This window comes from Prionailurus viverrinus, chromosome B4, assembly GCF_022837055.1.
Source record: "Prionailurus viverrinus isolate Anna chromosome B4, UM_Priviv_1.0, whole genome shotgun sequence".
NCBI lineage: Eukaryota > Metazoa > Chordata > Mammalia > Carnivora > Felidae > Prionailurus > Prionailurus viverrinus.
The window spans coordinates 9,085,873-9,097,961 of NC_062567.1; the positions used below are offsets into that span (position 1 = coordinate 9,085,873).

The 12,089-nt window shown below is 46.8% G+C and overlaps 1 protein-coding gene across 3 annotated transcripts in view; it reads left to right on the forward strand.

Moving 5' to 3' along the window:
• Positions 1 to 3,697: 3,697 nt before the first annotated feature.
• The window catches only part of OPTN (optineurin), a 39,050-nt gene continuing 30,658 nt past the window's right edge, over positions 3,698 to 12,089 (forward strand). For 2 of the 3 annotated variants that reach the window (XM_047866249.1, XM_047866251.1), the window contains exons 1-2: positions 3,698 to 3,901; positions 11,751 to 11,927. In XM_047866249.1, coding sequence (XP_047722205.1) covers positions 11,762 to 11,927 — 166 coding nt within the window. In that variant the 5' untranslated portion in view covers positions 3,698 to 3,901; positions 11,751 to 11,761. Of the gene's footprint in view, positions 3,902 to 5,368; positions 6,129 to 11,750; positions 11,928 to 12,089 lie in introns of those variants that run through there. The other variant, XM_047866250.1, reaches the window with a different exon arrangement.

Genomic DNA, 12,089 nt, shown 5'->3' on the forward strand with positions numbered 1-12,089 from the left:
TAGTGTAATAATGGTTTCAGGAGTAGAATTCAGTGATTCCTCACTTGCATATAACCCCATGCTTATCCCGACAAGTGCCCTCCTTAATGCCCATCACCCATTTAGCCCATCCCCCACCCACCTCCCCTCCAGCAGCCCTCAGTTTGTTCTCTGTAGTTAAGAGTCTCTTATGGTTTGCCTTCCTGTTTTTAACTCTCACCAAAGTGAGAATGATTTAACCAAACTTCAAAACAGGGGCACTATTTCTGCTGCGATCACACACTATGCGTCTGCTTCATTAGTAAATAACCTAAAAGAAACATTCTAGAGATAAGAATAAGAACCCCCCTGAGTTCCCATGCCTCTGATGCCCACAACCTTGTACATACTAAAACATAAGATAAAGTTTGTAATTTTCTGAAATGTCTTAGGTCATGGTGAATTGTAACCCTTGATGTAAACAACATATATAACTCTGCATCAAACATTCTCATTCTTTCTCCAGAGCACTCTCCTCTTTGTGAGGACTATTTATCCAGAGCAGCTGTCCTCACTTGCGCTCACATAAAACTCTTTTCCTTTTTTTTTTTTTTTAATTTTTTTTCAACGTTTTTTATTTATTTTTGGGACAGAGAGAGACAGAGCATGAATGGGGGAGGGGCAGAGAGAGAGGGAGACACAGAATCGGAAACAGGCTCCAGGCTCCGAGCCATCAGCCCAGAGCCTGACGAGGGGCTCGAACTCACGGACCGCGAGATCGTGACCTGGCTGAAGTTGGACACTTAACCGACTGCGCCACCCAGGCGCCCCTCTTTTCCTTTTTTTAAAAAACTATTTTTTATGTATTTTTGAGGGGGGAGAGAGAGACTCCCAAGCAGGCTCCGCACTGTCAGTACAGAGCCCAATGTGGGACTCGATCTCACAACTGTGAGATCATGAGCTGGCTCAGTCAGATGCTTAACCAACTGAGCCACCCAGGCACCCCTCTTCTTCTTCTTCTTCCCCTTCTTCTTCTTCTTCTTCTTCTCCTCCTTCTTCTTCGAAACTAAGTTTTGTTCATTTTGCTTTAACACACACCACCTGGCCTCTCTCCCCTCCCCTCCAGGACACCTGGGGTAGATCATGTATTTACTGACATTGGGCTTTCTCAAAAGACAAGAAGAAAGGCTGTTTATCCAAGAATCCTGCAAATGTCCTCGAGGTAGGAACCAGGAACCACAAAGGGATGAGCTGCCTTCTACAAACAGAGTGGGGGCGGGGGTGGGGGGGGTGGAGGGAACACAGAAAGCATGAAACAAATGAATATCTCACTAAATATCCTGCCCCAGTGCTTTGCGCTCACCTACCACAAGACCACATCAGTGAACAGCTAAAAGCGTGTCATAATTTTAGTTTTCTTATCTACACTTAGATTCTATCTACTCAAGGAAGGGTGAGAGGAAGGAAGCACCACCCTGGACTCGGGCTCAGAAACAGAGAGGGCTCTAACACCAGCAACACCAGCAACATAACAGCAGCTGGCATTGTGCACCAGGGTTAGTTTCACACCTTTTAGCCTTTAATCCTCACAACGGCCTTAGGCAGTCGTCGCTGTAGATCTAAAGTCCTTACGCAAAGCCTCTGGAGCAAGCCCCGGTTTCAGAATTCAGAGATTTTTGGATTTCAGAAAGATGATACAGTAATGTATTACAAAGGGTGTAATTTCTGCAACATAACTCCCCAAGAAGGTCTGAAGCAGGGCGCCTGAGTGGCTCAGTCGGTTAAGTGTACAACTCTTGATTTCAACTCAGGTGATGACCTCACAGTTTGTGAGTTCTAGCCCAGCATCTGGCTCTGCACTGGCAGCGTGGAGCTTGCTTGGGATTTTCCCTCTTCCTCTCTCTGCCCCTCCTCCCCTTGTGTTCTCTCTCTCTCTCTCTCTCTCTCTCTCTCTCAAAATTAAATAAACATGAAGAAGGAGAAGGAGGAGGGGGAGGAGGAGGGGGAGGAGGAGGCGGAGGAGGAGGAAGAGAAGGTGGTGTGAACGCGGATCTCCTGCAAACTGAAAGGCTTTTGCTCCTCAGAACTTTCTGGATTTTACAGATAAAGAGAATGTGGCACAGCAAGATGAAGTAACTTGTCCAAGGTCACACAGCTAAGAAGTAGTAGGGGTGCTCAATGCTTCAAAGGCCCCTTTCTTCATTGCTGAGAAAACCACCTCGACCACTTTCTCTACCAGAAACTCAACTCTAACCTTCCCACTCCCCAGCCCAGTGCAGCCTGTGTATGACCTTCCTCCCGCACCTCCCCGCCCCCAAATTCTCGAATACTCCTTTTATCTCACCTTAATATGGTTTAAAATAGTAGAAAGAAACCCAAAGGGAGTGTGACTCACCCCAGGCACCCCTAACAGACGCAGGAGGGACACTCGGGAATTGCGTGTGGGGGCGGGTACTGACACGCTACCCCTCTGCCCAGTTCTGGAGGTTAACTCAAGGGTGATTGATGTCAAAGATCCGGCAGGCGGAGCCTGACGAGCCGGCGGTCTAGAAAGTGAAACAGAATTCTTCCGAGATGCCAGGAGAGGGCGCGTCTGCCTTTTCCCGTTAGGATTAGGATTCCCCGCCCCCATTTCCTTCCAACCAGTAGGCAGTTTGGACTCACAACCACATGCTGCCGTATTCCTGTTGGGCAGCGTCAGCCTTTTCATTGCTACTTGCTCTTCCCCCGTATGAGCTCTTCCCCCGTATTGTTTTGTTTTGTTTTGTTTTGTTTTGTTTTGTTTTTGTCTTGGTTAGGGGGTAGGGTTAGGGTTAGTGCCTGATATTTTGCAGTTCAGAGAATAAAACCTCAGACTTCTTCTGGGGTCAAGAGTTACAGATTAGGGTATATGTCTGGTATTTTAAGTCCTTTCTGATCTTTGGCACAAACCTGCTCTCAGACCCTCCCTTTTCCCTTCCTCCCCCTCTCCCATTTCTGTTTTCTTGTCTTGCATAGGGGTCCCGTTGCGGGGTCACCGGCTGCACCGCCTTGACCTCGCTATCAGCTGCCTTCGGGGTCTTGCGTCTGCGTCCTTGCTCAACCCTTCTTTCGGTGCTTAGGTTGCAAATTATTGTGGTCCTTCCTCCTTCCTCGTCTTGTTTCCTCCCTTTTAATTCTATCTAATCCGGAGGTATCTTCCCTCCTCCGGTACAGTAAATCAGTACTTCTACTTCCCCAAACAGTCCAGGTCATCCAGTAATCCCACCTGCCTTGGCACACCTGATTCATCCAGGCGTCAACAGTTGGCCTCTTCCCTGGGAACAAAGGGCCCAAGAAGCACCCTGCAGGCTTTGTGTCTTTAATTAAAGGTCTATTTTAAGGGCAAAGCCGGATGGAAAGTCAAGCATGCTCAGTTAACTATATCTAGATGTAAAGCTTTTAAATAGAGATCGAGGCTTCCATCCAAGGATGCCTGGGATCGTCCTCCTTTTTCGGTCGAGCCCCTGAGACTCCAGCGCAGAAGACTGCCCCCACACACTTCCTTTAATTTGTTTAAATGAGCGCCGCGGGTCACGGCAGTCCCCTGACGAGGGTAACCCTCATTTCCCGGGGCGGGGGCCTCGACCTACGCGAGCTGCTGGGCTCGGAGTCTGCCCACCAGGGACGCGCGCAGAGGAGGGGAGGGGCGTGGCCTGTGGGGGGGGCGCGGCGGCGGGGGGCGGGGATTCGGGGGCGGGGCCCGGGAAATTCCCGGCGGAGGCGAGGAGGCCGGCGCGCGGTCAGCTGAGCGGCGCTGGGCGGTGTCGCGAGGCAGCAAGTCGGCCTGAGGCTCCCCGAGCGCCCGCCGCCGCCCCCGGCCGGTGCCCCGGTCGGCGTCTGCATCCGGGTCCGGAGCCCTCCCCCTGCGGGCACGATGCCGAGGAAGGAGTGACCCCGAGAGAGTCCGGAGCGCCGGCGCTGAGTGAGTGGGGGCAGGGGGCGGGCAGGGGCTCGGCGAGGCGGCGACCCCCTTTCCGCCCTGGAAGCTGTTTCCGCGGCCCCCTTCCGTGCGACCCCGAGCCTGTGGGGGTGTGGGTGGCGAGGGGTGGGGCGTCCCCTCTCCTGGGAGGGTTTCCAGGCCTGGGCGGAACCTGACCTGGTGGGAAAGGGCTGCGGGGCGGCCATCGCAAAGCGCCCTCCCCTTTTTTTACCGGCCCTGCTGGCCGCAGGTGACTTCCTCTGTAGGTCACGGAGATGGTTTAAGGATGACATCCTCCCGCAGGTTGGGAATGATCAGTCAGCCAGTTCCTCAATATATGGGAAGCGGTTAAAGGTACACCTTTGAGAAACAAAAACTAACCTAGCTTTATGAGATAGCCCAGGAACACTAAGGAACAAGTGACCTGTCTCTAAGGCAGTGGGACTCCTGAACAGCCGTTGTGTCCAGGAGAGCATGTGTGTATGTTATGCGTTTGTGTGTATAAACACACATAGCTATGAATACTAGTTGAGGCTGAGAACCCCAAAGAATAGTTCTTACCGTCGGAAAAGCATAAGCTGGAGGAAGAGTAAAACACCGCAAAGAGAAAACGAAACCCAGATTCTGGTCTGGCGTCCTTTCCCGGGAAAACTGTTGTATGGAAATGTATGCCACAGAACTTGTTGAAGGATGAAATGGAAAACAGAGCCGTAGACCAGTAAGGTGGTGCTAGGACCTGAAAAGCCTCAGATCTGGTTAAGCAAGGCAGCACTATTAACAGGAGAACCACCCCCCCCCCTCCCCCTGCTCTTTGGGGAGGGAGAGAAGAGCTAGGGAATCCTGGCTACTTCCCAGGAGATGCCTGGTTTGTACTGAGGAGGAGAGATCTTGGAGCAGAGGCTAAGGCTAGGAACTGCCCTGAAATGAACAAGGTAAGTGAACTTTAAATATGGCCTGGAGAGACAGGACAGTGACTGGAATCTTCCAGGTGAATGTTTTCTGTTTTTCTCCTGGGCCAGTTTTAGTGGTTCTTTGTATATTATGTGCAACATTATAAAAATAGCCCTTTTTCTTTTTTTTTTTTTTTTTTTTTTGGTAACCGATCTCAGGTTGGACATTGTGCTATGGAATCCAATTAATCCTTCCAAAAAAAACAAAAACTTTATTCTTGAAGGGAAGGGAATCAAAAATAATATAAAAACAGTGAGGGGGACAAACCAGAAGAGACTCTTAAATACAGAGAACAAACTGAGGGTTGCTGGAGGGGTTTTGGGTGGGGGGTGGGTTAGATGGGTCATGGGCATCCAGTAGGGCACTCGTTGGGAGGAGCACTGGGTGTTATGTGTAGGGGATGAATCACTGGATTCTACTCCTGAAATCATTATTGCACTATATGCTGACTCACTTGGATGTAAATTAAATAATAATAAATAAATACTAAAAAAAAAGAAAAAAAAAGGAAACTTACTTTAAGTACCAAAAAAAGCAACAACAAAAAAAAAACACCCAACTTAACTCTTGAAAAGAACTGGCTTTTGTATTACTTTCCTACAGAACCCTCTCTCTTAAGTAGGGAAAATGGGTATTTTTTTCTCCAAGCCCAGCTTTTTCTGTATTTTATAGAGACTTGAACTATTTGAGATGTTGTTTGGCATCTATGGGATTAGTGAATCCAAATGAAAATGAAGAAACTGCAGTCTGTTTTTAAAAAGTGAAATGTATTTCACTCAGTGGAAAATACTATTTTAAAGGTTTTCATTTTGACACGCATATGAGGGTTGAATAATAGAATGTATATTCCCAAATGATATCCAGATACCTTTGGGGATGATAGAAGAAACAGTACTAATTTTCAAAACGAGTTTTAAAAGTCAAGTTCAAGAATCTGGAAATGAGTGCCACGGAACTGTAGAAAAAGTCGTAGTACTCACATGCTGGGTTTGTCACCTACATAGCAGAAAGTGTCTTGTAAGTGTTAGTCCTTAAAATACTTCGTTACACTGTATTTTCATTTCATTTCAACAAACATTTGCTGAGAGCCTGCTGTGTGCTGCTCCCAAGGAAGAATAACATGGAGACCTTCGCGGAAGTTTGATGGAAGATAGACTGGCGAGGGATGATTATAGGATTTTGCAGGCCAAGGCCAGGGCCAAGTGCTACTGAGTACTTAGAGGAAAGAAAAGTTTGTTTTTCACAGGACGTCTATTTCAACTGGACATCGAACTGTCTGGTGGGTATTTGCCAGGGCAAAAGTGGGACCACACATTTTGTGGAGAGGGGAGAACAGAGATAAGGGCAGAGAAGCAGAAGAAGGCAGGGAACTGTGAGCTGTTCAGTGTGCCTTGGGTGCGAGTGGCATGGTGACAGGAGATGATACCGGTGGGTGAGTGAGGGCCAGACTCTGGAAGGCCGAGTTTTTCCCACTTGGGAGCTGGAACTCTGTGTTGAATGGGAAGGGTTTTAAGCAGGACGGTGGCTTCATGCGGGGTAAGAAACTGGGGAGGTGGCGGACCTGCGGTGGAAAGACAGAAGTCAGACCATGTAGGAGACTCTTCAGCAGGTTTTCTAGGTGCTGGGGACACAGTGGTGGACCCAATAGACAAAAATCCCATACTCTGTGGAGCACACCATTGCTGTAATTGAGACAAGCAAGAAGGGCTGGACCTAAGCTAGCAGGGACGGGGAGGAGGTAACAAGTGCCAGGACTTGGTGACCCATTAGACTCGGGATAAGAGGGAATGGAGAAACAAGAATGACTCCCATGGCCCTGCCTTACGTGATGAGGTTATTTCCATTTCTGTATGTCAGCAAATTCCAAAATCAGAATACCATTTCTGGCAGAAAATGTGAAGCTTCTTTTTCCCCCTTGATAGGATACATACTTTGAATTCTTTTCCCAGGATGATGATGGTTCTGGTTGATGCAGTCGTGGGTTCTTAGTCCTTTGTGATCCCAAACCAGAATTTGCCAATAGCCACCTATTGTCTCTGGTCAAGAAATAAGATTTTCACTGTTTTAAAATTAATTTATCCATGTAGGGGTTGAACCTATGAATGCTTATTAAGCAACTTTGGAACATCAGACATACCGGGGTAAGGGCCTGGACTTATTCTGTATTATGCTCACTGGCCCAACGTCCAGTGGGTGGACAGTACAAGGCAGATTTGTGCCCGATACAAAATGAGTTTCTGATGATACGAACCATCCTGTAATAGAACAGGCAGTTGCCTGCTAAAGTCATTGCACGTATTTTCTGTCATTGAAGTCTTTCAAGATTGCTCTATATGACCGTCTTCCATGGAAATCAAACAAGACATTCTTGCATTGAATGTCTGGACTGGACATTTGTAAAGCCAACTCGTAAATGAAATTTAAGCTCGTGCCCATCATGCCCACAAAGTCAAGTCATTGCTATAATTACTTGACCTCTGGAATTAAAAATGATAATATATTTAAGAATTCAAATACCAGATCTTGGAATAAAATCTAGGAGATTTTGCCTTTGAACTTCCACCGTCCAGGTAGTTCACCTTCTTCCTCATGGGTGGAATCTTGACAGATCCCATGCTAAATTCATTTGCCCTTCTGTCGTTAAATACCACCTTTGCTTAGAAATGACACGTTTCAGAAAATAGTTACAAACTGAGAGGGATGGAGGCAAACCATAGGAGACTCTTAAATACAGAAAACAAACTGAGAATTGATGGGGGTGCCAGGGAGAGGGAAAAATGGGTGATGGGCATTGAAGAGGGCACTTGTTGGGATGAGCACTGGGTGTCGTATGTAAATGATGAATCACGGGAATCTACCCCCAGAGCCAAGAGCACACTGTATCCACTGTATGTTAGCCAACTTGACAATAAGTTATATTAAAAAAAAAGAAAAAGAAAAGAAAAGAAATGACCCCTGGATGGTTCAGTCGGTTAAGCATCTGACTCTTGATTTCAGCTCAGGTCATGATCTCAGGATCATGAGATTGAGCCCCGTGTTGAGCTCTGCACTAGGCCTGGAGCCAATTAGGATTCTCTCTCTCTCTCTCTCTCTCTCTCTCTCTCTCTCTTCCCCTCTCCCCGTCCCTCTCCCTCTCCCTCTCTCCCTCAACTCCTCCCATCTCCACCCCCACTCACAGAAAGAAAGAAAGAAAGAAAGAAAGAAAGAAAGAAAGAAAGAAAGAAGGAAGGAAGGAAGGAAGGAAAAAGACACATGTTTCAGTGGTGTCTGGCTGGCCCAGTTGGTAGAAAATGCAACTCTTGACCTTGGGGTCACAAGTTCAAGGCCCATTGTTGGACATAGAACTTACATTCAAAATGAAAAAGAAGGGCGCCTGGGTGGCTCAGTTGGTTAAGCAGTCTACTTCGGCTCAGGTCATGATCTCGAGGTCCGTGAGTTCGAGCCCCACGTCGGGCTGTGCTGACAGCTCAGAGCCTGGAGCCTGTTTTGGATTCTGTGTCTCCCTCTCTCTGACCCTCCCCTGTTCGTGCTCTGTCTCTCTCTGTCTCAAAAATAAATAAACGTTAAAAAAAATTTTTTTTAAAACAAAATGAAAAAGAAAAATAGAAATGACACCTTTTAGATCCAGATTATTTGGATTTTTATGGGAAATTCTGTTAAAAAAAAAACAGAAAATCTGTTACTAGATAGAAACTTGGAACAAATGGCTTAGTTCCAATTTCTATAACCTTTGAAGATGTGTGCAAGAAGTTATAATGCGTCTCTGTGTTTGTTCAATTGAATGCAGCATCAGGTGGTGTTAAAGACTTAGAAAATTCAGCTTTCTCTAACAGGTATTCTAGCAATAGACATTTCACATAGGCAGTGTACTCCTAAACTCATAACAATGCTCCCAAAATACTCTAAAATCATAGGGTACTCTTTGAATCCCTGAAAAGCGATTAAATTGCTTTTAGTAAAAATTCGGTAACGAGTATGTACATGCTTATGTTTGGCATATATGCTAACTTATTTACCATGACATTTGAATGACCAAGTCTCTCCTACAACGCTGGATAATGAAGAGCTTGCTGTGATTAGGACAGGCCTATGTATCAGTGAAAGAGGGTGGCATGGCCGCGAGGGTGCTGGGGTATTGGATGGTAGGGTTGGATTCTGATCTTCATAGAAACCCAAGAGTACTTTTCCTGGTGTTTGACGGCTGAAAGCAACTGAAATGACCATCATTTGCCAGACAGGTCAGTAAATCATCATAAGAGGTCACACATCTGTTTCAGGTACCCAGTGTTTTTTCTGCTGTCCTCCTTAGCATGAGCCTGCTTTTTCCCTTCATGTCCTTAGAAAATCTGGGCAACCTGAAAAAGTTAGACGAGCCACAACCAGTTTTAACTTTATAAGAGCTGTGTTTAAAGCCTTGGGAGGGGTGTAAAGAAAGTCGAGGAGGAAAAATACCTGAATAATTTTCAAGGGAAAATCTTTCTCTTCTCCTCTCCCCTGCCTGCCCTTCCCCTCTTCACTCCTTTTCTCTCCCCTTTCCTCTCTCTTGGAAAAACCATGAAGGAGAAATGTGTATACAGTAAAATGAAACCAAGCACATCTCTAGAGAACTGCCTGGGGGCTTCTTAAAAAACATCCGTGAAATGTTTCCATTTACTTTTTTTTTTTTCTCAAGTGCTTATTTATTTTTGAGAGAGAGCATGCACACACACGAGGCGGGAGGGGCAGAGAGAGAGAGAGAGGGAGACGGGATCCTAAGTGGGCTCTTTGCTGACAGCAGACAGCCCGATTGTGGGGCTCGAACTCACGAGCCGTGAGATCATGACCTGAGCTGAAGTCAAAAGCTGGCTGAGCTGCCCAGGCGCCCCTCATTTACTTTTGCAAAGTATAATCACTGAAGAGCTGAGCAAATTGAACATTGGCAACTAGATGGTACACATTGTGAGGATTGTATCTTTAGGTCTCTTACCTAGAATTTTAGTATTCCTCGGCTATTTGGGAAAAATCCATGTTTATTAAGCGTTAGCTCTGACCTCATACTGTGCAACAATGAATGCTATGGAAAGCCAGAAACTGACATTCTCCAAATTGTTTTTGTCCAAATTATTGGGGAAAACGAAAGCAGTCTGTTCCAGTCACCGAAGGCCAAGGGCACACCTCTCTTGTAAATGTATTAGGCTACATGAACCATAGATACCTTCTAAAGGCTCACGGTTGAGCAGCCTGCTTCGTCAGTGTTTTTCACTTCATAAATCCCTATCCTCATTAAAGCGTTTCATGAGAAGGCCTCTCCTCAAGCTGGCCGCACAGGGGAGGAGTCAGGGCCTGCTGTCCTGCATGCGGCTTCCTTCAGACCAAAAACAAGTCGCCAGGCTCTCGGGTTCAGGGGGCCCCCAGAGAGTCCCAGGCCTTGCCTCCTGTTGGGATGGGGAAGAGGCACCTGTGTCTGGTTGCATTTTAACATGTGGTCACCGTGAGCATACGTAGATGTCCTGAGCCAGTGATGTATCAGAGGGAGCACGCGTAGCCTTCTGCGCCTTCCACTGACCAGCTTGGTGACTCTGTGGTTGTCGTGAAAAGACTTATCATCATCTTCACGAAGCCCCAAAAAGAAAACATTTGCCTATAGCATGTAGCCAGTTGTTAGAAGAGATTCTTCTGTTTGCCCAGATGGCAGGACATGTATAAATGGACTTGGGATACACTCGTCTGTCTTATTTATGACCACATTGACCCCTCTACAAAATAAAGTGGTGTGCTTAAAATATTCTCAGAACATGCCGCCAGTAAGCAGGATCTCTTCATCTTGTAAGTGTGCTTTGCAGAACTGTTGAACACTGAAGCCTAAATATTCAGTAGCATCTTTATTGTATTCCAGGGCTGGGTTTTGGAATCATCACTAACGCCCGGTCACACCTCTTCTTACGTGACCTTGGACGAGCTATAAATCCTCTGCAAACTCAGCTCTGTCTCCTGCAAAATAGCCATCTAGCTGAGTTTGAGTGAGGATTAGAAACTGACGTGTCTGGTGCAGTGATTCAGCATGTAGGAAGCATCTAGAATGCATTAGTTCTTCCTTTTCTCTTAGCCAAAAATATAAGAGCTGAAATACAGAGATTTAAAAAAAAATTTTTTTTTAACGTTTACTTATTATTGAGAGACAGAGACCCAGGCGCCCCTAGAGATTTTTTAAACAGCTTTATTGACATATAATTCACTTTCTGTGCAGTTCACCCACAGCAGAGAGATTTGAACTTCAAAGATTTGCTTGGGAAAACCAATTTAATGATACTTTACCCATGTCTACAAATACATGTTTAAAGCCTTCATGAATCCCTCCGTCCTAATTATCACATTGTCATGCTTTTCTTTTCTTCCTCATGTCGCAGCTCCTCGCTGCCCCCACTCACATGGACGCACATGTACATGCATACATACTGAAGCTAGCACAGACATGTTTTGTTTAAAAAGAAAAATCAGGGGCGCCTGGATGGCTCAGTCAGTTGAGTGTCCTACTTCGGCTCAGGTCATGATCTCACGGTTCGTGAGTTCAAGCCCCATGTTGGGCTCTGTGCCGACAGCTCAGAGCCTGGAGCCTGCTTCGGATTCTGTGTCTCCCTCTCTCTCTGCCTCTCCCCCACTTGTTCTCTCTCTCTCTCTCTCTCTCTCTCCCTCCCTCTCCCTCCCTCTCCCCCTTTCCCTCTCCCCCCCTTGTCTCTCTCAAAAATAAACATTAAAAAAAATTTTTTTTAAAGGAAGAATCAAAAATGTCCAAAATCCAATTGGAGGGGAAGTAGGCACCTTTTGGAAAACTCACCAGCAATTGCCGGTGGATTTGTGGGGCTCATGGGGACCCCTCGCAGAGGGAAGACAGCTCTGTTTTCAGCCTGTGACTTTTCCGTAGGTCCTTCTGCCATGTCCCACCAACCACTTAGCTGCCTGACTGAAAAGGGGGACAGCCCCAGTGAGACCACAGGAAATGGACCCCCCAACCTGGCCCACCCAAATCTGGACACGTTCACACCAGAGGAACTGCTACAGCAGATGAAGGAGCTCCTGACCGAGAACCATCAGCTCAAAGGTGAGCGGCCGCCGGCCCCCGTGTTCTCCATCCACCCTGGGCCTTCGTGAACCGCCTCTCTTTGCGAAAAGCCTTGATGGTGAGCTCCCTTCTCTCCGTTGCACTACCTGGAGAGAGAGCCCAGAGTTTAGCTTTTGGTAAGGCTAACATTGCTGCCAATGT